Raw genomic sequence first — 25589 nt, forward strand, 5'->3', positions numbered from 1 at the left:
ATATATATATATATATATATATATATATATATATATATATATATATATATATATATATTTATATTTATTTATTTAATATATATATATATATATATATATATATATATATATATACACACACACACACATATATATATATATATATATATATATATATATATATATATATATATATATATATATATGTATATATGAGTGTGTGTGTGTGTGTGTATATCTATCTATATATATATATATATATATATATATATATATATATATATATATATATATATCATTAAATGTGCTCTTCAGTGGTTTAGCTAACAAGCATTTCCACTGGTCTGTTTAACTGTACACCTCATCCGTCATTGGTTGCTTTATTTAAACTCTTTTTGGAAGGCTTATCCTTCGTTCTACTGCTAATTTTAAAATCACTCTACGATGGTTCAGCTAACAAGCATTTCCATTGGTCTGTTCAATTATACACCTCATCCCCCATTGGTTGCTTTATTTAAAACTCTTTTGGCAGACTTAACCTTTGTTCCACTGTATTTACATCACTGCAGTCTGATAATGTATTTACCTTTTGAAGTTCTGTTTAATTAAAGAACGAAAGTGCTAAAAGCTATATCAGTTCAGTCACAGAAGTTTTTTTTATTTGTAATTGTTCTCAAGTTCTTCTTTTTAACAGTGTTTTCTTACCAAAACGTGAACATGTGTTTTTATTTACTATATAGCTACATTGACAAAACCTGAACATGTGTTATTACTTACTATACAACTAAATTTCTTAAAAAGCTAGAACTGTATTTTTAAGTAATGTTACTCTTTAGTAAAACAAACTCCTTTGCCATTCCATCAGTTATCACTCCTTAAGCTCTGGAATTGGCCTAAGGGTGTCCTGCGGATATATGTGCTCACTATCCACATGAGACACTTGTACAGTATGATTTGTCCATACATTCGGCAGCATCAAGTTTTATACCCACTATGGAATATTTACATATTAATATTGTACAGAAGGTAAAATCAGGCAGCAGTAATAATCCAGCTGTATGACAGCTATCATCTATACACTGCATGTAGGGTTGCCACCTCTTCAAATGCCCAAAGTGGGACTTTTTATGGAATCATGAGATTTTGCAGGACAAACCATACATGCAGCTGTATTTCACTTTTTGTGCTAAAATAAATGCCAATTCTTGTAAAATTTGAGTCTTTTATACTGTTTCATATAATACATTGCTGTTTCAGATACAAAATAATTCCTTTAAGCAACTAATAAAGAAAAGTTAGGAAACTACAGCTGTGTAAAGTCTTTTCAAAGCAGTAGATTTCCTACTTGTCACTGTTGCTGTATTCTTTATACTTGGAATATCCTGCCAGGGATTGCATAACATCCAGCCAGCATAACAAAGCCTTTAGACAATCCCAGTGTCATACATCAGATAGGGTCTGTATTAGATGCACAACCGCTTAAATGTTCGAATCTCTAAAAGTCGTTCTTTAGAGATTGAATAGTTAAGCGGTCAAATTTCTACAAAAATTTTTAAAAAAATGTACAACGCAAAAAAAACTAAAGGGTTTAAGCAGGGAGGCAAGCCCTCCTGCACCCCCCTACTTTAATATACCAACTCCAAGATCATGCTACAGTGTAGGGAATGGGAAATTTCCAATTTCCGCACTGTAGTTCACTGAAATGCGATCTCGGAGTTGGTATATTTAGGTAGCAGGGGGTGAGGGGGGTGCAAGGGGGCTTGCCCCCGTGCTTAAACCCTTTCCTCGTATTAGATTTTTTGAATTTACTTTTTTATAATTTCAAACGCTTAAGTGTTCAATCTGTAAAGGTTGACCTTTACAGATTCGAACATTTAAGCGTTTGTTGTAGTAATATAGACCCATCAGATATATGGTTAACATGCAAGGTGTAAGGTACATATGTGAAATATGGATGCCTAACCTCCAGTAGAACCAGAGCAACCTCAAAGAGGCAATAACATGCCCATCCAGGAAGGGAAACAAAAGGAGATAAGGATGTAAGAGAAAATTCCTTGGCTAGCAGTAGGGCATCAGAAAAATAAAAGGGGGCAAGAGAGAGGGACCAAATACTGCAGCAGTGAGAAGCAGGACATCTAATGTTTATTAAAATCTTACATGAATGTAATATGTGTTTCATGGTTACTGTCACAATATTCTTTACTCCTGGGATTATATGAAAGCTACTGTAAAGTACGGGAGGAGGAAGTCAGAGAAACGCCCTCCAAAAACCTAAGAAGGATGACCCTGTCAAATCCTGTCCTAGATCTGAAAATAAGATCCTAGCCTTTTCTAAAGATCCCACTTCCTGTTCTTTTATCTCTGTTACAATATTCACTACTTCAAGTATGGTTGCCTTGGACTCTGATTTGCATTTTCTAGTAACTGCTTTTTTTGGCAGCCACCAGAATTAAACTTAATAACGCTTTACTATGTCTAGGCAATTTAGATCCTGTATCCCAGCTCAAAAATATTTCATTAGTTATACTGATTTGCTCAGTAGTATTCCTGACAGTCTACTCTGGAGGGAAGTTAGAATGTCTGCTGTTTCATTAAACTCAGAGAACATATGCTCCCAAGTGCATCTTTCTTCCCCATTATACCTCTCCGACATTTGTCATCTTCCTAAGGAAAAATTCTTTGGAGTCTGCTTGGGGTATATAAGTACCTATACAAATACTTCCAGGCAAATATCCTAAACCTTCTAGATTTTCTTACATATTTGAGAGCCATACATATGTCCTCTCACTGTTTCTCTGTGAATTTCTTAGCCAATCTCTCTTCCCAATCTTTTTTTACCTCCTCCGAGTGGCTCCTGTAGTTACTGTGCAATATTTTATATGCCCTACTAATTATCACTTTTTTAAAATCAGCTTCTTTTCTAGATTCAACTAAAAACTCATCCAGTGCAGGTTTTTCATCTAGCATTCCCCTATCCCTTTCTCTTTGCCTATACTCTGACATCAGTCCCTGACAGGGAAGACAATCTATAACCTACAGTCCAAATGTCTTCTTGGCCTCTTCCCATTCTATTACTTTTCCCTCTCTAATTATTTATTCTCAATACATTGGTTCCTTTGTCAGCTTCCTCCAGTAAATTCCACCCCTTCTTGCCTGTTCTCTGTACCCCTAATTGCAGGCATTCCTATCGGCAGAATCTCCTTTATCCATTCAAATGTTGGCTTAGTTCTTATTATACCTTATGCTACTTTATGAATACAATATTCTGTATAATTTTTGTTATTTTCCTTTGGGATCTGCATCCAAAATCCCACTCTTTTATTTCTTGAATTACCCCCCCCCCCCATTTCATCATCACTTTGAATTAAAACTTTCTGCTTGTGTTATGAATAAGAGCTTTAACTGTGTTGCTCTAAAATGCCCATTCAAATCAATTAATCCTACTGAAAGGATCAACTTATCAAACTTGACTCTTGCCCTCTTCCCTCCCAAATAATTTCTTTAACTCTTTATTATTTGCCATCAACAACTTCTCCTCTGGTTGAGAAAAATATGCCTGACCTGTACAGAAAAACCGAAGGCACTAAAGCATTTTTTACTGCTTGTGTCTTGCTATTCATATCCATAGAATTTCTCAGTTTTGTGTTATCTTTTGTTTAGTCTCTTCCCACAAATACTTGGCTGCTATAACAGAAGCCTTTTTTATCCATACTCCTAACTACTTCATCTTATCATGTCCCCATAAAGACAGGTATTGCTGAACCAATTTGTGTGTGGGTGCCTAATTTACGGCTATAACTTTTGTTTTATCTTCAGTAATTTTATATCCTGAAAAGACTTAAAACTGTCTCAAAATGCTCAACAACACTGAAATGTCCTTTTCTGGATTTATCAGGCACAAAATAATATAATCTGCAAATAAAACCAAAATTTCTTGATTACAATACCAGTTGCATCTTTGAACTTCTGAGTCCCTTATTTATTTGCCAGTGGCTCTAAGTATTAAGCAAATAACAAAGGGGAAAGATTACATACCTGCCTGGTTCCTGTTTTCAAATACAAATTACCAGAGAGTTGGTTGACTCTGCACCTTTGGAGGCGATGCCATGCACAGTCAGGAATCAGTGCTGCAATGAGAACCTCCTGCAGATACATATTTACTAAACATACTAACCACTCAGTCTGAGCACAGGCATATGGCTGAGTTCAAATATATAGTGGGCACAGTGCCATTGCACAGCATTTAAATGTTTCTGAAAAGGACCGTCATCTTGTTTTAAATCATTATCATAAATGGCATCTCATTATGTGGACATTAGCATTTAGCACAGCTGAGTATATACTAGCCATGTTGTCTTGCTGTGTCTTCTGAATTACACACACCTTCTGCATGGCCACTGGTCGCAAAAATTCACTTAACACAATGTGGGAATGATTTCTGAATTCTACCCTGGTTTGTCTGAATAGAGATACTTTAAAGGAAAGGGGTATTAGTAAGGTAATGTGTTGGGCTGAGGTTAGAAAATGGGTAGAGCTGGGGTTAAGGTTAGCACACGTGAGTAAGGTGGATGGGGGGGGGGGCTTTACAACACTGTTATGAAGGGCCTTAAACAGTGTAATCTTTGTTTTATTTATTTGACATTTGTTTATCAAGGAAGTGCGACTGAGTCAGAAAGAACCCATTTTCATCAGAGACCTGGGGAGAAAATCTCCAGTTACAGACTGATATGTACACACTTTATGAAAAACAGAAGAATACAATTTTTTAGAACAGGGAAGTACAATATTACAAGAAATACAAGTCATAGGTACATTGTGCTAAGGAGATCACTGTGTGTTTCTATAAATAGAAAAATACAATTTTACTGGAGGAGAGAAACTCCAGTTACAAACTGATACATACAAACTTTATAAAATACACAAATTCAATATTAAAATACACTGTGACAAGGAGATCACTGGATGTTATTATAAATAGAAACTATTCTATATTACTGGAACTACAAGCAAAAGGTTTGTAAGAGGGAGGGATAAGAGGGGAGATTGTGAGAGAAAATGAAGGAGAGAGAAGTTTTTTTAACTAAGTTCTTTAACTAACTAAATGCACATAATGGATTTTATTAAATATTACAACTGAATGCACACAACACAAGATATTTAATTTGTACCTTTATATTCTAAGAACATAGAAAGTTTTCTTTAGAAAATAGTTAATTTTTGAAAGACTTTGTGGTAAAACCACTGGAGAAATAATAAAAAAAACACTTGAGTACACTGCTGTATCAGACAAGAACTGTTATATAAAAAAACAGAAAACAAAGCCACATAATGATATCCAATGGGATATAGGAAGACCAAAAGATCATACCATATGTTTCGCTCTTGAATTCATCGTTTTTACCACCATTTCCATGTCTGTAAATAGCCACTGTGGGATAAGTATTTCTTATCAAATTATTTTATTATTTATTTTAATTATTATTAATTTTAATTAATTTAATTACTTATTAATTATTGTATATGTGTGCAGAAAACATTCATCTGAGAATAGCTGCATATTAGTAGTTAACAGGCATGTCTGCCACTACACAAGTATTGTCCTTCTGTATCTTCTGTGATGTATTTCAACCTAGTATGTCTCCTGTAATTGAAGGTGCACTGATGTGCTTCCATTTTTGGCACATAGCATTTAATGCAAATACTGTACTGGTTTACTTTTTTATAGGAAAAATGGGCATGTTTGTTGTCATACTAGTATGTAGATTATGATAGTGTGATATACATTATCCCTCCCACAGACTTGTTACAGACAATAGATATCCAGTTACTACCTCTCCTAAGGTCATATAAAAGGGAGTAATGATCCCTCCCCATTGTTATTTTTGCAGTTTAAGCATTTCACCCAAATCCAAAGCAGTTTCCTCCTTTCAGGCATTATGGTTCTTATCTAGTGATGTGCCTAATTTGGAAAGGAAATTTCAGGCATCCAGCTTTGCTGTATACCTACCAAGTGGATCCTGAAACACCACACATGTAAGTCACTGAGTCCAGGAGATTCAAATCTTGCAACCCTGAAAGGCTACCATATAGTGATGTCATGGCCCTGGTTCCACCACCTGACCCCACAACAGCCACCACGGGTACCTACAAAAAAAATAGAAATTAGAAAAAAATATTTATACATACCAGTTTCATGGTCTTCTTAAAATACTAAAATACACATAAATGAAAACAGCTAACATTAAATATAAATTACTGAAATGCTTGTTTTAACTTTCACATTTCTCTGACCAAGATAATATCATTTTAAAGGCTGTAGTCAAGAGGCATGTTCAGACTTATTTTCCCAGCAAACCTTTGAGAGAATGAAAGCTTCTGAAACAATCATCCATCATAGCTTACAAAGGTTTTCTCCACAGCCTTCTTGGCAAACACTCCCTGGCATTGTTACAGGTGCCTTTATAAGATGGCTCAGTGACGAGCTAGGCCCCTCCTTCTCTCCAGCCGTGACCCGAGACAAACAGAAAACTCAGACACAAATTCTACCAGTTATGCATCGGCAAAGGGGAGGTGAAGGTGAACATACTAGGGATTACAGGGAGAAACACATCGTCTGAAGGGGACTATATTAAAAGACCGAAAAAGCAAAACCACGAACGCCTAAAGATCGAAAGAAACGGAACCTCAAACTTGCTATTATGGGGGGCTGCACCCCCCATACCCACTGCTAAATATATATTCCTACTCCGAGATCGCACTATAGTGAGGAAAGGGCAAATATTCCAGTCTTCACTGTACCACGATCTTATCAACAGGACTTCAAGGTTCCATTTTTTTCGCTCTTTAGGTGTTCATGGTTCTGCTCTTTCGGTCTTCTAATATAGACCCCTTCTGAAAATACCCTGGAGATCTGCTAATACAGTGAGAACACACATCTGTACTGTTTAACTTCACTGTAAGTCCAAAAAAAAATAATTACCTTCAGCACACAGTTCCAATTATTATGAGTTGATTACTTCTAGGATAAGTCAAGCAAAACAGTAGGAAGTAAGGAGACTAGGACACAGGTCAGGAAAGAGCATACTGTTGGTGCACACTGCTAAGGGAGGCCCTGCACCCAGATATCTTGTCATATAGTAGTACATGGTGAAGGAGTGTAATGTGCCCAAACAGTTGCATCATCTAAGATCCTTATTTCATAAATAAGGGAATGCTCTTTGGAAAGATGCACTGAACCAGTGGCTTGGACTAAGAATACTTGGGCAGGTGTTTAAATGTTCCATCCCTTTGCAAAAAAGAGAGAAAGATCATATGTTCTGAAATGAGTGACTCAGTCTATGTAGTATATTACCTGTATATGGATAGTTTATGAGTGGATGAGCCCATCTGCAGTTTTTTTTTTTGTTTGTTTGGATTTTTCAGGAAGAAATTAATGGACTGGTTTGTGTGTCCACAAGCCAATATGGGAATCAACTATGAATTCAACCAAAGGAGAGCCAAGTCCTTATGAAAAGCAAGAAAGGTGCCCTGTCAATACAACATATAGATCTTAGAGACACACCTACCAGAGATGTTGGCTACTAAGAGGCAATCTTCAATGCTGGAAACTTTGGCTCTTCAGAGAAAAAGTTCAAATGGGAAATTTGCCTCATTTGTGGAGGTGGGTACTTGAGGTACAGCCTCTGTAACTGCCCTCAAGAACTGTATGGGGCACTGGAGTCTTTAATGACCCCACATAAAATAATGAACTTGCCCAAATGTACCCTCTGTGCTAGATACATAAGTCAGACTTAATGGTAATAGATGGTTTGGGTACTGTCAAATGAAAGATGAAAGGGGTTTCTTGATAAAAAATGAACACATAAATGAATAAAATCAATGGTTTATTTTTACCTGCTTCATTAATGCCAATGAAGAGATTTCTACCGAGTTTTAATATGAATTATGTACTATGTAAATCCTTGACTTTATCTGTGATTTGGACCTGAAATAAAAATATGAAGGTGAAGCATAATGTCTTCCTCTAATAGAGGATTATTCAATCAAAGTTGAATAGATATTCCTAAAATGGGAGTCAACTCCATGACATTATAGGCATGCTGAGTAACCATACCTCTCAACCTCTTACAGCAAGAAATCTTGACAAGGCATTAGAAAACAAAATACAGAAACATTCCTACAATGGGTCCAGGCCCAGGTGGAGGATGGCTCCCCATTGTAGAAGGAAGTAGCAGTCCACAAATATCACAAAAACTGATACGCTAAAGAAGAGCCATAAAGACAATAGAGTGGATTATTGAGGATAAGAAAAAAATTATGTATTGTTACTATTATGCAAAAAAGCCCAGAATTTCCAGACAAAACATATACAAAAAGATTAGGAGAGAAATTAGAGGAAAAAACCTACTTCCAAAAGAAAAACGGTCAGAACCTTCAAATAAAAATTTGTGTTCATTAATGCAACAGGTTTGTGAAAAAACATTATATAAATAAAACAACTTTGATCTGTTTGGAAAATGAAGCATCTGAGGAAGTGTAAAAATATAAACAACAAAATCTAGAGATTTTTGAAAAGTATAAAAAAGAAACGGGCATGGGAAGAAAGATTTGATATGGTGCAATATTTATGCAAGGTAGAAAGCCAAATTAATCAATACAAAAAGGCAGCCCCAAAGATATTCAAAGAGAAATATAGGCAAAGGTATCCAGATATGGAAAGTTTCCTAATAAAAAAATAATATCACAAACAGGGAATGTAGAAAAGAAGATTAGTAAAATAGAAGTTACAAAAATAGAAGTTAAAGTTATGGAATGCATGTGAAGTGAGGCATTTGGTGTAGAAGGTCTAACACAGGTTACATCACAGCATGATGGAATGAGTCCCCAAAGTCAGGAGAAACAGGAAGATCAGGAGACATCTGAAGAAAAAATATGTACGTGGGAATGAAAAAGAGATTTAATACGGTGTAATATTTATGCAAAGGAGAAAGCAAAACTAATCAGTACAAAAAGAACAGCACCAAAGATACTTGAAGAGAAATACAGGCAAAGGAACCAGTACATGAAAAACTTTACAATACAAAAATAAGACAACAAAGAGGAAACGTAGAAAAGAAGATTAGTAATGGAGAAGTTAAAGAAACAGAAACTGAGGTTATGGTGCACCTGAGAAGCAAAGGATTCAGTGTAGAAAATCTAACTCAGAAAACACCACAGCAGGATAGAGCAATGGACATCCAAATTAAAGAGAAACCAGTGGAACGGGAAGCAACAAGTCAGTTACCATATGAAGATATTTTGAAGACTTTCACAGTAAACCAATATAAACATTCACTTGAAGCTGGACAGCAAAGGAAGGAACAGGAAACTGTAGCAACTCTGACACAGTTAATGTTGAGGAGTGATTGGTCAGAGCAATGGATGACACAGGATGAAATTGAAGAGAATGTGCCACAGGAAGATGCTATAGCACTTTCTATGGAATGCCCACAAGAAATGGAGAACAAAAAATGTACCCTCAGTTTACAAGAAAATGAGTTAAGAGAAGAGTTGCTTGAGTTAATAGAGATAGATAGACATATTAAGATCAATGAAAGAAACAGACTTCAGAAGGTCAACAGAACCCAAAAAGTTAAATGTTTGATAAAACAAATGAACACAGTAATTAGGACTGTCCATAGAGATCTATGTAATATAAAAGAAGTAAACAGGGTATATTACTGTGCAGTCAAATTAATCACCAATAAAATTCCATCACAAGAACACAGGGTAGTAAGGGAAGAAATCGAATATCATCATGGAAGTATTGAATAGAGAGAAAAATAAAGCAAGTAAGACAAGAAGTGTCACTGTTAGAAGAGTATAGAAGAGGGACCAGATCAACAAAAATACCCAGAAAGACAGATGTGATAAAAGCAATGTGCAGTAATATAACAGATCAGGATTTATCATGCACTATCGCAAATAATAAATTAAAAGTATTAGCACAAGCAGAAAAACTTAGAAGGTACAGAGATAAGTATAAAGGAAAAGTACAAAATAAGCAATTTATTAATGACCCCAAAAGATTTATAGATAATTGAGAAGCAAGGTAAAAGGAATTGAGAGACCACCAAAAGAAGAAGAAATAGATACATTTTGGAGAAGTATTCATGAATATCCTGCTGAGCAGAACAAAGATGCTAAAAGGATAGAAGAAGTAAAAGAAAGAATAAGAAGTTCAGTGGTTTGGGATATGAATTGGGATGAAGTAACAGCCAGAGAGACTGAAACAAAGTTAAGAAAAGCCTCCAAATGGAAAACCACAGGCCCAAATGCAGTACCTAACTTCTGGTTAAAAGTATTAACATCTTTGCACAAAGGATTTAGCCATGACTAAGAGCTATTTATATGCGCACCCTGAACAGACACCAACCTGATTAACAATAGGAAAAACAATGCTCCTACTTAAGAGTAAACCTGCAAGGTACCCTAAAAATTATAGAGCAATATCTTTCTTTCCGATGACGTATAAACTATACACCAGAATTGATGCCAACAGAGTTTATAGTTATTTAGAAAAAAATTCAATCATGCCAGTAGAACAAAAGGGAATAAAAGAAGAATCCAAGTATGGCATGGATTAACTACAAAAAAGCATTTGACAGTATCCCACATTCCTGGATAAAAGAGTGCAGAAAAATGTACACGATACACCCTATACTGATCAATTGCATTACAGTGACCATGAAATAGTGGCAGATCACTTTGCAATTAAGCCATGATAAAAGACAAATTATTATTCCAGGGATACAAATTTAAAGGGGGATATTCCTGGGTGACTCCCTGTCACTGCTGCTATTCTGTATTACTCTTAACCCATTACGCTGTCTACTTAGATTAGGCCATGGCTATAATTTGGCTCCTAGAAAACAAAAGTGCAAAGACTTCTCATCTTCTCTTTGTCGATGATTTAAAACTGTATAGCTCATCAGATGAGGAATTGAAAGCACAACTGCAAGTAGTCAAATCTTTTTCAGATGATATAAGAATGTCATTTGGTCTTAATAAATGCAACTTTTAAACAGGAAAGCTGCAGCACCAAGAAAACATCAGTTTAGGACAAGAATGTGATATAAAAGAACTTAAGCAAAAGGGAGTTTATAAATATTTGGGAATTGATGAAGGATCAACAATAAAACATGCACAAATGCAAATAAAACTTAGTAAGAAATATTTTAGAAGACTTAAATTAATTCTGAAAACAGCATTGACATCTAAGAACAAAGTCCAAGCTATAAACCAATTTGCTCTTCTTGTTCTAATTTACAGTTTTGGAGTGATTGACTGGCCCCAAAAGCTGTTGGACAGATCAGACAGGAAAACCAGAAAGATGCTTCATGCTCATCAAATGATTTATAAAAATCAGTGTATACCAAGATTATATATTCTCCATTCTGAAGGAGGTAATAGGCCTCCTTCATAGGATCATAGGAAGTTACTAGACTATTGGCCCTGAGGACCTTACAAGCCTAGCCAAGAGTTTAGCCCATGTTTAGACAAATCAGCACCAAATGCCCCTGTCCAGCAGGGACATGGGTTGAATCCCAGAGGAATATTTTCTGCTTCCCATCCAGTTATCCAGGTTGTGCTTAAAAAGGGGTAAAAAGGTACTCTGCTTGATGTGGAGAGGGAGTCTATTCCATTGATGAGGGAGTCTCTGGGACACAAATCTGTCCTGCCAACAAGTCCTGCTAATGTCACAGACCAGGCTGAGGCCATGCATGCAGGTTGCTCGAGTGGAGCTTGACTTGCGGGTATGCAACAGTCCTATCAAGGTGGAGTCCATGATCGCCTTGTATGCCAGACAGAGGTTACTTCTGAGGAGTCTGTATGAAACTGAGTAGAGGGATAGGGCTTTTAGCCTATCTGTGTATGGTAGATGTTTGAGGCCCTGGATTCTCCTGGTGAGGAATCTCTTTGGACTCTCCAGCTGCTGCATGTGCTTTGCGAGGTACATTCCGAATTGTGCGTTGTACTCAATAATGGGCCTTATAGGGGAAAAACACAGGGATGTTATCGCTTCCTTGTTCCTGGATGAGATACCCTTACTTATGAGGTGAGCCATGTAGAAGGCTTTCCGTACCACAGAAGCAACATGGTGGTCAAAAGTCAGGTTGCTAAAACTCAGAAAAACATACGGTACAATAAAAAGGAAGCTGCAAACTGTAGATGAGTTAAGCTGCTTTTTTAATACACACACGTTTCATCTGGGCACAGTCTAGACTTCTTCAGACACAAAAACACAATAAATGTAAAAGCGCACACTAAAATACTCATGTAGGAACAGCACATGACTAGTTATCCCTATCTTAGCTGTGCTTAACTAATTAGGCAATTAAATGATTAAATAATTAAATACCACAAGAAACTCCACCCTTCATTCATCTCATTTACTGTTAAAATACAGAATGTCACTGAAAATTCTATCACTGTCAACTCTAAGAATATATATACAAAAATATACAAAGATAAACATATTCACAGTAAGATACAGTCACCAGTAAATCATAAGAAGCAAATGATAAACAATGACAATAAAAGGACCATAAAATCAGGCTAAAAGCAAATGAAACATATATTCTAATGGCTCAACTGAATAAAACTTATTCAAGGTGTATACAGCACCTTGAGAACTCCGCCGTTCAAATGTTATCAAAAGAAACTTACCCTTAGCCTGGATAATGTATCTTAATTCTTTACGTTTAAAACATTTAGAGAAGTTTTATAGTAGATGTTACTCACTAGACATTGGTGAAAGACCACTTAAACACAAGTTATCCTTACTTTATCACCCCATGCCATGTCTTTCTACTATACAAAACATTCAATGGTTACCCAGATGCACTACAATCCACAACGAAGGGTCTAGCTCAAAAAAACAGATACAATTAGCGTATACTAAAATCCACCTAGAGTGGATTCATCAAAATTCCTCCTATGAGCATTATGGCCCAGTCTAAAGACAAAAAACTGTCAGCTGGTAAATTATTTATTTATGTATGAACACAGATCATATACTGCATTCACCGATTCAGCTGGAATCAAGATGGACCAAACCATCCCTTCTGGTATACACAGGGTGGTTTAATAAAGAAGGACACTCAAAATCTGCAGTCTTAGTACTTGTAAATGGGATAACCGGGCAAGGGAAATATAAAGGAAAACATCTATGGGGTGCAAAAATTATAAATATTAAATTGGATAAGTGAATTGAGATAAATAATAACATTCGTCAATGGGATACAAAATGGTCCCCCCTATATCAGGTTCAAAAGGTGAATCTACCATAGTGAACACTGAAGTCCTTAGAAAATATTTTACAAATCCTTCCTAGATGTACGTAACAACTTCACTCAGACACATGTAACAGGACTATTCAGGGGGATATATAACCCTAAGTAACTACAATCAACATGCACATCAAATGTAGACTTAGGGATAGGTGTCTCAGAATAATTGTTAGAAAGTGGGTGATAAGCAATGCATATAGTACCTTGATACCAATGGAGCAGTCCAAGCAGGAGACTTAGAGCAAAATGAACTAAGTCCCCCTAAAGATGGAGGGCAAGAGGTCCATCAACATAAATGAACACTTGGACCTACAACCAGACACTCACATAACTAACACAATTACTCCTTGGCCCTTGCATTACTAAAACTAAATATATTTACACCCTAATATGGACTTTAACTGAAGCAATAAAAAAAATTTCTGGCTCAAATATTATTATAGGCATTAGAAATAGATGTTATAGAATAATCAGATCTTTGAGTACTTAATGCAGATCAGATGTAAGCTTAATGGTAAAAAGGGAGAAGGGGGTCCTTAATTAATAACAAGACATACTTGGACCTTATATTCATCCCTCACATAAATAACTACATTATTCATAGACTCATATACTGTGAAAGGTCCCCTATAATTGGGTAAGCCTACCAAAATTACCATACAATATATATATATATATATATATATATATATATATATATATATATATATATATATATCTGTCTATATATATTCTTAAGGTCAGAAGACCTTACCAACATAACCATGAAACAAATATGTAATACATTAGGTAATTCTGAGTTACCTAGTTGGTTGTACTGTTGAAGTAATCAACTAAACCCATATACTCTCACAAGTCACTCCCAATGTTAATGAAGATATCATCCAAGAACCTAGTGTAAAAGATAATATCCTTCATAATCCTCTCCTCCTTAAAGGTGTATTCGGTTTTCCAATGTGTGATGACCAACTTCACCACACTGGCACCACAAGGGGAACCCAGAGCCACCCCTGTTTTCTGCAGATAGAATTCCTGGTCGAAGATTAAATAATTATTCGTTAGGGTCATATCCAAAAGCTCAGTTACTAATTTGATCTCACTAGTCGTTGCCCCATGTCTGATCAACATGAATCTAATCCATTCAATCCCTTGTTCATGTGGGATTGATGTATATAGATTGTTAACATCTACTGTAAGAAATTCATGGTTATTGTTATATTGCAATTGGTCATTTTTTTGTAAAAATGAACATGAATCCTTACAGATCTGTTTTAAATACACTAAGTATTTCTTTAAGCTCATGTTAACCAACTTGGCACAAGGATAAGTGATTGAATATTTGGCATCAATCAATGGTCTCATCGGTGGGTTGGATAGAGCCTTATGGATCTTAGGAATACCAAACAATATAGGCATTTGAGGGAAAGGCATGCACAAATAATTGTATTCAGTCACATCTATTCTCCTTTCAATGAAGAACTCTTCTATTTCATTTCTTATACGTTGTTGTGCTATGGTCACCTCATTCAAGGAGGCCTTTTGATATGCTTCTGAGTTTAAAATGTCATGCATTCGTGATCTATAATCCCAATTGTCCATAATTACCAAACCACCTCCTTTATCCAGTTTGCAAACTCTAACATCAGCTGACTTTAGGAGGTTCAATGCCTCCCATTCCTGCTTTGACACATTTGACTGGTCACTCCTCTATTGAAGACTCCCCCCCTTGTTGGCAAATCCCCTAGAGGTCATGGCCCGTAGGTCAAGTTCAATCAATTTTTCAAAAGACTTTAATGTGGGGTGCAGGGGAGGGATAAATGTGCTAGCTATGGACAAAGGATGTTTCATTGGATTGTGGTTGTGCCCCAACAAATATTGTAAATTAAGCTTTCTAATGAAGCATTTAAAGTCTACCAAGGTCTTTGCTAAGTTTATGTTACAGTTTGGGACAAATGTGTATCCTTTGGCCAGTAGTTCAGTTAGTTCAGGTGCTACACAAGCTGATGAGAAATTATAGATCTTAAAATCACCAGTTGAATTCACGATGATATCCAGATTATTATGAATGTTCCTCTTGTACTTTTGTTTGTTCTTCCACTGTTGACCTTGGTTCCTCTGCTTGGGATCAGCCCCTGTTTGTTGAGGTTCGTGAAAATTTGAATGATTTTGAGCATTAGCTCCTGCCACTGGATTCAAGTTATGTCCCTGGTTCCTAAGTCTGTCACTCCTTCTAACCGGGGTGTTATCATATTCACCATCATCTAAGTCATTACTCTCAGTCACTATAGGTATGTTGGGTTGTTTATAAAGCTGACCATTGTTTTGGTGGTTCATATTTATTGACTATACTTGTGCTTCTGAAGGAACTGGATAAACTGTACCTGAATCAGAAGCCAGTCTATCACGTTTAAGTTTCTTAACTTTTGTTGCTTTTAATTTACACAAGTACTGATCAATACCTGTGAAGATTCTTGAATAATCAAACTTATATCTCACAAATACTTGGTCAGCCTTAATTTCATTACTCAAAACTGTTACTTCAGATAAAAGCCCCCCACCCCTTATCTGTATCACTAAATATTATTCATCTACTACAGGTATGTTGTTCTCAAAACCTAATGCTGGAACTTGTGTTCTATTATTGGTGATATATTTCAATGGTTGCATACTAACATACCTTGTTCAAATTCCACTGTTGTTGGCCTGTTGCCCTAACTTGTACTGGCATGCTGTTACAATATTTATTGTTATTCCATTTATGCATGTGTTCTGTTTGCTATGAGATTTTTTCAATTCTATTGTTCTGTCTTAATTGGAACACCCATGCATGCTGTTATAACTAATGTTAAAATGTTTTGTTCATGACTAACCAATACATTTTGTCAAACCTCAACACCATAGCACATTAGGGAAGGCAGATCCTTGCAGATCCGCCTGTCCCACCTCATCTGGCCATGGCACCAGGCACCAGCACATCTGGAATGCAACCTTGGGCTGCCTCCTCCACTGGTCCTACACCACCTTTGGGTCATGTACTGTCATTGAGCTCCTCCCAGTCTGCCATTGTCATACAGGATTATATCAGAAATTGTCCAGGTCTCCCTGACCATTCCTGACATACTCTGGCTAGGTCAATGTGTACTACACACCTGTATCTGACTGCCTGACACCTATGGCTAGCATACCTGATGAGCCCCTGTAGCAGGACAGCAGGTTATAGGTACTAGTAGTTGGGGGATGCTGGCTCTGACTCAGCAGCAGTGCATACATACTGAGCATACAATGTAAGGAAATGGATACAGTAACAGATATCCAGGTGCCATTAGTGTGTCCCCAGGGGAGTAGCATGTCACAGACACAATCCCCAAAATCTCTGGACAACCATCACATATTGCCCAACTGGTGTGTGTGGAAATACACATTTGTCTGACGGGGAGGGGGTCTACATCTATCAAGGACATGTACCCATTCTGCAAACACATGGGTACTGCCGATGTCAGACACCTATGAGGAGGTCACCCTACACCACATATGCACTTTCATCTGTTATTGTGTACCTCAGATGTTCCTGGAATGTCCACATGCACCTGTAGTAGCACTCACCTATCTGTCAGATGTAGGCTGGATGACATGATACTGTAATGTTGTCCATAGTGGACACACATAAGTCGATGGCTGTGATATGCATGGACACATAACAACACAGTCTGTCACAGCAGTCAGGACATTTCTGGTAGTCCTGGTACCATCTCAGGTTACTAGGCTATGGGCCCTGAGCAGACATATGCCTAGGCCACGTGTTAGCCCATGTGTATGCAAAGCAGCGGCTGATGTCCTCATCCAACAGGGACACAGGTGGTATCCCAAGGGTGTATGTGCTGTTACCCATCCAGTTGACCAGGTTATACCTGCAAAGGCTTAGGTAGCTACCCTGCCTGATGTGGACAGGGTACACATTCTAAAGCAGGGTGCTTGTGTGCAACACACATGTGAGCTGCCAACAAGACCAGTCCTGGTCACTTACCAGATTGAGTGTGTGTGTGTGTGTGTGTGTGTGTGTGTGTGTGTGTGTGTGTGTGTGTGTGTGTGTGTGTGTGTGTGTGTGTGTGTTAACACAGTGGAGCATGACTTGCATTCATGCAGCAGTCCCAGCAATGTGGAGTCTGTGACTTCCTTGCTTGCCACAGTGAGGTTACTCTTGAGAAGTATGCATGACACCAGGTAGAGGGTTGGTCTTATAGCCTATAGGTGTACGGTAGATGTTTGATGGCCTGGTATTCCCTGGTGGGGAACCTCTGTGATGTCCCCAGCTGCTTTATGTGCTGTACGATGTGAATGATGAATGGAGGATTATACACATTAATGGTTCTCACTGGGGGGAACAAGAAACATCAGGATCAGGAGGGCAACCCATGCTGTAATGCCAGTATTTTGACAATGCCCACACACATACTGTGATGATAGATGGCAGGGGTATGATGTGCATGTTAGCAGTGAATAGTGCTAGCAAAAGTGGATGTGCAGGGTCTGTACATACTGGTGGCCAATATATGCAGTCCTGTGATGTGTTCCCCTTGTCATGTCTTTCAGGTAGGTGTACTGCAGATGGAACCTGGCCTTCTCAGAAGCCGAGACTGAAGCACTCATTGATGCCCTCAAACTCCATCACAGGGTATTGTTGGGAAGGAACCAGCAAAACCTGCAGGAATGGACTGCCCTGTGGGCAGAACTGGTAGTGACTGTCATCAATGTGGGCCACCGAGACAGGAGCTATAAACAGGTCTGACACCGTGCCTCAGACCTGATACATAATGCATGGCAAAGGGCTGCAGCTGTGGCCAGGGACCATGCTGGCACAGGTGGAGTGGCTGTTACACAAGAATCGCTCACAGCCACAGAGGAGTTCCTTGCAAACCTTGGTGCAGTCACCACATCCCAGGAAACCATCACTACATATGTAGTGGAGGTGGGTGCCACAGAGTCAACAGCCAAGGAGCATCCAGGTAAGGCCCCAGCAGACATCGCTTCAATACTGTGGCAGCCTTTGCATACCTGGATACATATGTCAGGTCAAACTGTATTTGTGGGTGGGGTTTTGTAGTGCACGCAAGTGCACACCTATTGTGAATGTCAGCAATTTGGGCAGTATCACAGCTTGTAGTGTACATGTTCAGAAGTGCACATATTATCCTGCACCGATGCCACATATGTGTGTGTATGCTGACAATACCTCTCCCCCAAAACAACATAGGTACCACTAGTGTGGCTGGGGAACAGCTACCTGAAACCAGTGAATGTGAAACAGTCTTGTTGTGGCTCACCAGTACCCTAGGCATGTTAAGGCCAACCAGTTTTCCATGCACACAACTGGTATGCTTAGCCATGTTGCAATATGTGCATGTTCACTTGTGGGGTTAACTGCAATGCATCACATTGGTCATCACAAGAGCCTATTCGCAGGAGCTGTAACATACTGACATGTACTTTTGTATAGGTATAACCACTGTGCTATAAAGGGGTACATTAGTATTGTGTACACAGGTGCACTCTGTGTTAGGTGAAAGTCCATGACATACTAACACTCCTCACATATCTCACATGTGTATAGTAGTAGCAACATTAACTGGACGTAGCTGTGGTGCATGTTGTTAAGAGTCTGTCCAGAGTGTGTCTGTTGCGGTCTGATTGTGTGTCATGCATGTCATCAGTCAGACTCTATGGTCTGTATAATGCCTTTGTGCCACCTCACCTCTGTGTGTGTGTGTGTGTGTGTGTGTGTGTGTGTGTGTGTGTGTGTGTGTGTGTGTGTGTGTGTGTGTGTGTGTGTGTGTGTGTGTGTGTGTGTGTGTTTCAGCAAACATTATAGTGCAGTTAGTTATTTACATATGTTGTCTTCCGCTAACAGGTGAACATGGGGGCTGGGGTTTCTCCCCCTCACAACTTGATGTCAGTGCCTCACCTAACTCTAATGATGAAGGTCATAGTGAGGCACAGGTGGGGTTGTTGGGGGCTGAATCTGTACCATTGGTTGACATCCCACTTCCAGACAATGTTCCCACACACAGTCAGTATGCCCACACATACCCAATCCCTAGCAGCCACATATATTGGACAGTTAGAGGGTGGTGGCATTAAACAGGCTAGTGTGGTGACTATGGCATCTGTGACTGTCAACAGTAGCCATAGCCAGAGAGCTGGTGAGGTCCCACACAGGCAGATTGACAGGGGTGTTCGAAGGAGGCCTGCTGCCCATCCAGCCCCTGTCAGAGGTGTCACAGCAGGTGTCACTCGATGCATGTTTTGGTCCATCATGGAGGCACAGGCACATTGTGAACAGTACACCAGACAGATGCTCAGGGTCATGGATGCAACACTTCCTGCCATGTGTGGCAATCTCCATGGCATTGGTGATGCTGTACATCATTTTGCTGATGTCGTGAATAGACAGTGGAGTGAGACATTGTCAGTGCTCAACCATGCAATGTCTGTCCTTGAGCATGTGGTGGGGTTAAGGCATTGGACACATAGACATAGGTCAGCAACAACATCAGCTGACAGCCCATATGGCTATGCACATTCACACTCCTGTAGTGGCAGTACCACCAGCACTACCAAAGGGAGGGTACTGTCTACACCAAAACATAGCAGGATATGGGCACATGGTCCTGGCTGGTCCTGTGAGGGACACAGATCCAGCAGACAGCAGTCACCATCAGGGAGTAGCACCACATCTGATCTTGGGCATGGTGGTGGCAGTGACACTCCTGGCAGAACCAGTTCCTGTGTCTGTGGCCAGACATGGTGAACTGTACATCCTGCAATGTACAACATACCCCTGTGTAGGTCTAGCACATGGCTTGACTGGCATACACACACTCACACATCACTATCACAGACAGGTCACCACCAGACACACACAGCTCCTCTCCATGGCCCAGTTGAACACCACCCCTCCAGACACACACACACACACACACACACACACACACACACACACACACACACACACACACACACACACGATGTCAACTGTATGGCCCAGCCTAGGCCTTTGTCAATCCCACACCACATCCTGTGCATGTAATGATACCTATGCCACATCCCTGTTATCCATACCATCGATGCAGGGACATGCTAACATGTGTCTGATGCATAGGTTGAATATAGTACAGTGTAGTAATGTTATGCTGTGTAAGGTGCTATCTGCTGGCAATTGTCATGGGTACATATTGAAGTGTATATACCTTTCTGCCATAATGCATTATTGCTGTTAGTACTGCTGACTGACTGTTCTCTCATATGCTTTATTCTGTTTCTGTTCTGTTCCAGGTGTCTGTGTGTGTACAGCCTGTGACGCTGCTGACATTACCGAGTATGGTGGAGTGAAAACATGGTGAACTTTTCATTGCCAAGGTATGGCTCTATATGTACATGTTTACCTAGGTGCATATCCATGCAAAAGTGTGTTAGGGACAATGGGGGCAGACAGTGTAACCTTGCATGCATACCCCTTGACACAGCCAATTAGCCTTCATACATGTCACCTGGGTGTTCCGTAGGACCACAGGTTCATACAAACAGAGGAGGTTACTAGAGTACTGGCCCTGGGCCCCCTCACAAGCCTAGCCATTCCTTTATCCCCAACAGAATCATCGATCAGCACCTGTTGCCCCTGCTGTTGCTGGACACAGGTAGAACCCCAGGGACAGGTGTTTTTTTTCCCATCCACTCAACCTTGATGCAGTTGATTAGTTATGCTCGGTACTGTGTTTGACATGTTTGGGGAGTGTAGTCTTGACACAGGGCAGCCTCTGGTAGCCAAACCTGACTCTCCAGCATGTGTTTCTGCTATCTCATATGTGAGTCAGGCCTCTCGTTCTGGTAATGCGCACAGAGTTATACTCTCGTACATGGGGCAGCTGTTAAAGGACTGAGCACAACATTGACATTTTGGCATGCCACAGACACATATGGACAACCTGACTGGTAACAAGTGGGGCAGTGCTGATTACAGGCTGTCTGTGTGAAACAGGTGTTGAGGGCCATGGCTGACCTTTGTGACTGTTAACAGAATTTACAGTTTCAGCAGATGTCTGCATAGGTGCATAGCAGACCACCCATGCTGCTAATGTATTGTTGTACTGACTGAGGATTATTCAGAGGTAATGTGCACCTTTTGTCTGGATGTGGTCCCTTTACCTATGTGGTGAACCACATACAAGCAATTCCTGACCACTGCCACTACTTGTTGCCTGAATGCAACATTGTTGCCATCCTGACAACCCAGGTCTGTATATTTATGGGGTCAGTGCTGATGTGGGAAATACTGGGGATATGTCCTTGCTGTATGGCATGCTGACACTGTTGTCTGCATTCAGCTTGAGGCCAGGACTTTGACACCATTCCATACCCACTATATGGCAGCATAAGTTTGTGACTCAATGACAGACTGCACAATACTTACAGTTGACACAGCCTTAAGCTGCACCTATGTATGTGGGTGGTGGAAGTTAGCATTCATGTCTATATACATGTGGGTTATTGGGGGCAGCAGGTAGTCACAGGGTCTTCACATGTCTACATATTGCACACACATAGGTGACAGAGACTGTGGTTGCCACCTAATCAAATGTAGACTGCGGGACACGTCTTGTAGTAACGTGACAATTGGCAGGACATACCATACCCACAGCAAGTGCAACACACAGGACTTCCTTTGGTTTGCTACTATGACACCTTTTTTGTGTGACATTACATTAGCTTACTCTATCTGTCATAACATTAAGGTGATTCTGATGTGCAATGACTGCTCTATGCAATCGGTAGACAACTGCATGAAATGTTTGTTGTCCTACACTCTTGGGACCTCTTTATTGTTTCACTTGTTGTCACAGGTCACATCTTACCAAACATGGACTGCAACCTGCAGGGTGGTACAGATGGTGGCCATACCTGTGACCTCCGCATATGTCTGCAGATTGTCCTGATGTTTGACACATTTTCTTTCCGTCTGTCATAACATTGTGGTTTTTGAGCAAACTGTTGGAAAATCATGAGAATAACATTTCAGATTAATGACAGATATTGTCATGTAACGAAACATACCCTTTGGAAGGTGCATTCAAATGCACGACCTGTTCTGGTGTCTACTTTCCATACATGTCACAAGGTTGTGCTCAATGTTTGGTGTTTGCCCCACTTTTCCATATGGCTTTAACCAGATGTCTTTCTGTGAGGGGTTGAGAGGTATGCTGGTGGCCATAACACAGACTGCTGCAAGGACACACACACACATACACACACACACACACTCATGACCTGACCTTGCAGATAGTAGAAGCTCTACCTACCTAGTTTTATAAACAATACTGCTATATACATAACACAAGCACCAGAGAACTACTATAGTGTTGCAGTGTCTACCACTATATTCAAGTGGGTGACAATTGCAGGGGCTGTTAGGATTTCCAGTAGGGGGTTCACAGGCCTTTAACATGGTAGAGCCATCTGAAACACACACACACTGCTGCATGAGGACATGCATTGAAGCACACATGCACACAGATTTGACACTTTTCCGATTAGATGACCTACCTATCTAGTTATGTACAATAAAGACTGACATGACTATTGCATGCACCACAGTGCTTTTGAGTTAGAAAATGTGTAACTGTACTTGTAAGGTGGATGACATCTGTAGGGGATGTGACTAGGTTGGCAATGGGAAAGTTAACAGGGTGGAACAGGTACACAAAATGGTATAACCATCACATACACACAGACAAGACAGCCATAGGAGGTATGCATACAGAAACACAGACACTCACACAGCTGGCAATAGTCAGATTAGAACCCCTATCTATCTACTTGTATGTACTATAGCACTACGTACACATTGCATCCTCCACAGAGATTATATGACAGGGATATAACTCACAAACTCTTACACCAATTAATCTTGGGAATGCCTTCATGGATGGTGGGATAAACCACCCAAAATAGTGACTGTTCTCACATATTGCTCGTACAAACCTAGACAAGTGATAGGGTAACAGACTTTCCATCAGCATGCTGTTTTAGATGGGTTTGACGTCTGAAGCTGACATGTCTGTAACTACGGCAACTGTTACATATTTGCCAATGATTTGTCATAAAACCCCATTGTTAGGAGACACAGACCACATATATGTTTCAAACATCTAGATTTTCTGCATACATCTGTAGAGATGACTGATGTAAAATTTAAAATGGTGAATGTAAGGTGGATAACATCAACAGAGTATTTAAAGTAATGCCATGGGGAGGGGGTCAACATGCCTTAAAATGGTATAACCAACACACACAGGGGATATACTTCATGCACAAATACATATACAATAGTATAGTTGGCTGTATTGAAATTCAAACCCCTGCTTACCTACTTGTATGTACTATAGTGCTGCCCACTTATTGCATGTGCCACAGAGCTTATATGCCTAGAAAGTATCCAACAGTGGATCTAAGGTTGATGACATGAACAGGCCATGTAAAGTAATGCAATGGTGGGGCACCAGGGTGGAACAGGCCTCAAAATGGTATAACCAACACACACACAGACATACAGTATCATAGTATTGAGATTAAAATCCCTGCCTATCTAGTTACATGTACTATAGTGCTATGTAGTTATTGCACATGCCACAGAGCTTATAGGTCTGAAGACTGTCCAAAGGTACTTCTAAGGTGATTGACATCAGCACGCCTTGTAAAGTAGAGCAATGGGAAGTGTACTGGGTGGAACAGGCCTCAAAATGGTATAACCAACACACACACAGGGGATATGGTTCACACACACACACACACACACACACACACACACACACACACACACACACACACACACACACACACACACATACACACACACACACACACACACACACAAAGGTGGGTGATGTCAGATTACAACCCCTACCTCACTACTATTACACAGTGGAGCTCACTTTCATACTGGCACATGCCACTGGTTACAACTGGTGTGTAATTGTCTGCAGCAGAACATCACTCTATGTCTTTCTGGGTGTCTCTTTTTCTCTCTATGACTCTCTCTATGTCTGTGTCTGTCTGTCTGTCTCTCTTTCTCTCTCTCTCTTTATCACTGTCTGTCTGTGTATGATTGATATATTTGTATATGTTGCCCATATATATGTATGTGTATCACACTCAACAGATGCAGATATATCACATATGGGCCACCTAGAGATAGCTGAGGGTAATCCTGTGTGATGGGGTTGGGCAGACAGTTAAGGTGTAAACAGCTAACTGTATGCAAAGACATATATGCACAATAGAGTTGTATAGTCCGATGTAGGTTTAGATGTGGGCTGTAAATCTTTAAGTGTAGGAGCATGCCCAGTATGACCTTCTATAGTAAGAGTGGGATTCCATGCCAGAGATATCTGTACTCCAGTCTAGGGTTTCGTGTGCAACAGCCATACCTCTCAACCTCTTAGTGCAATAAATCTGGACAAAGCCTGTCAAAATGGGAGGACAATGGCCCAAAAATAGGGACATATTTTAAATATTGCTTTTATAAACTTAGAGAGTTGCTAGAGCAACAGGGTTTGTTTTGGATACATTTTCTGAAGAATATAAAGTCTGAAACTGAAATGTATTTCATTATTTACTGGCATAAATCCTCAGATCATCCCAGTGATTTACCAGAAAAATACAAATTTTATGAGGAACAGACCAAAAATATGAGCCATAAGTTTGGACATTCTGCAGAAATCTGGGCTATTGGCCCTGAAGCCCTTATAACCCTAGCAGACAAGAGTTTAGCCCATGCTTAGACATGTCAACACCCACAGCCCCTGTCCATCAGGGACACATGTGGGATACCAGGTTATTTTCTATTTTGCATCCAGTTATTCAGGGTGCACTTCAAAAGGGCTATTGAGGTACACTGCTTGACACTGACAGGGAGTATGTTCCACAGATGAGGGAGTCTGTGGGACACATATCTATCATGCCAACAAGTCCTATTGATATCACAGACCAGGTTGATGCTACGTCTACAAGTTGCTTGAGTGGAGCTTGACTTCCGTATGTGCAGCAGTCCCATTAAGGCTGGATCTGGATTGCTTTATATGCCAGACAGAGGTCAACTCTGAGGAGTCTGTACGAAACTGAGTAGAGGGACAGTGCTTTTAGCCTATCTGTGTAGGGTAGGTATTTGAGGCCCTGGATTCTCCAGGTGAGAAACCTCTGTGGTCTCTCCAGCTGCTGCATGTGCTTTGG

The 25589-nt window shown here is 39.6% G+C and overlaps 1 protein-coding gene across 1 annotated transcript in view; it reads right to left on the reverse strand.

The window, feature by feature from the left end:
- The window catches only part of LOC122804254 (cytosolic phospholipase A2 zeta-like), a 1019603-nt gene that overhangs the window by 658625 nt on the left and 335389 nt on the right, over positions 1 to 25589 (reverse strand). Inside the window, exon 12 of the mRNA XM_044074015.1 lies at positions 5987 to 6123. Within this exon, the coding sequence (XP_043929950.1) occupies positions 5987 to 6123 (137 nt within the window). The remainder of the gene's footprint in view (positions 1 to 5986; positions 6124 to 25589) is intronic.

The sequence above is a fragment of the Protopterus annectens genome, chromosome 6.part0, assembly GCF_019279795.1.
Source record: "Protopterus annectens isolate FY-2018-M chromosome 6.part0, PAN1.0, whole genome shotgun sequence".
In the NCBI taxonomy this organism is placed as follows: Eukaryota; Metazoa; Chordata; order Ceratodontiformes; family Protopteridae; genus Protopterus; species Protopterus annectens.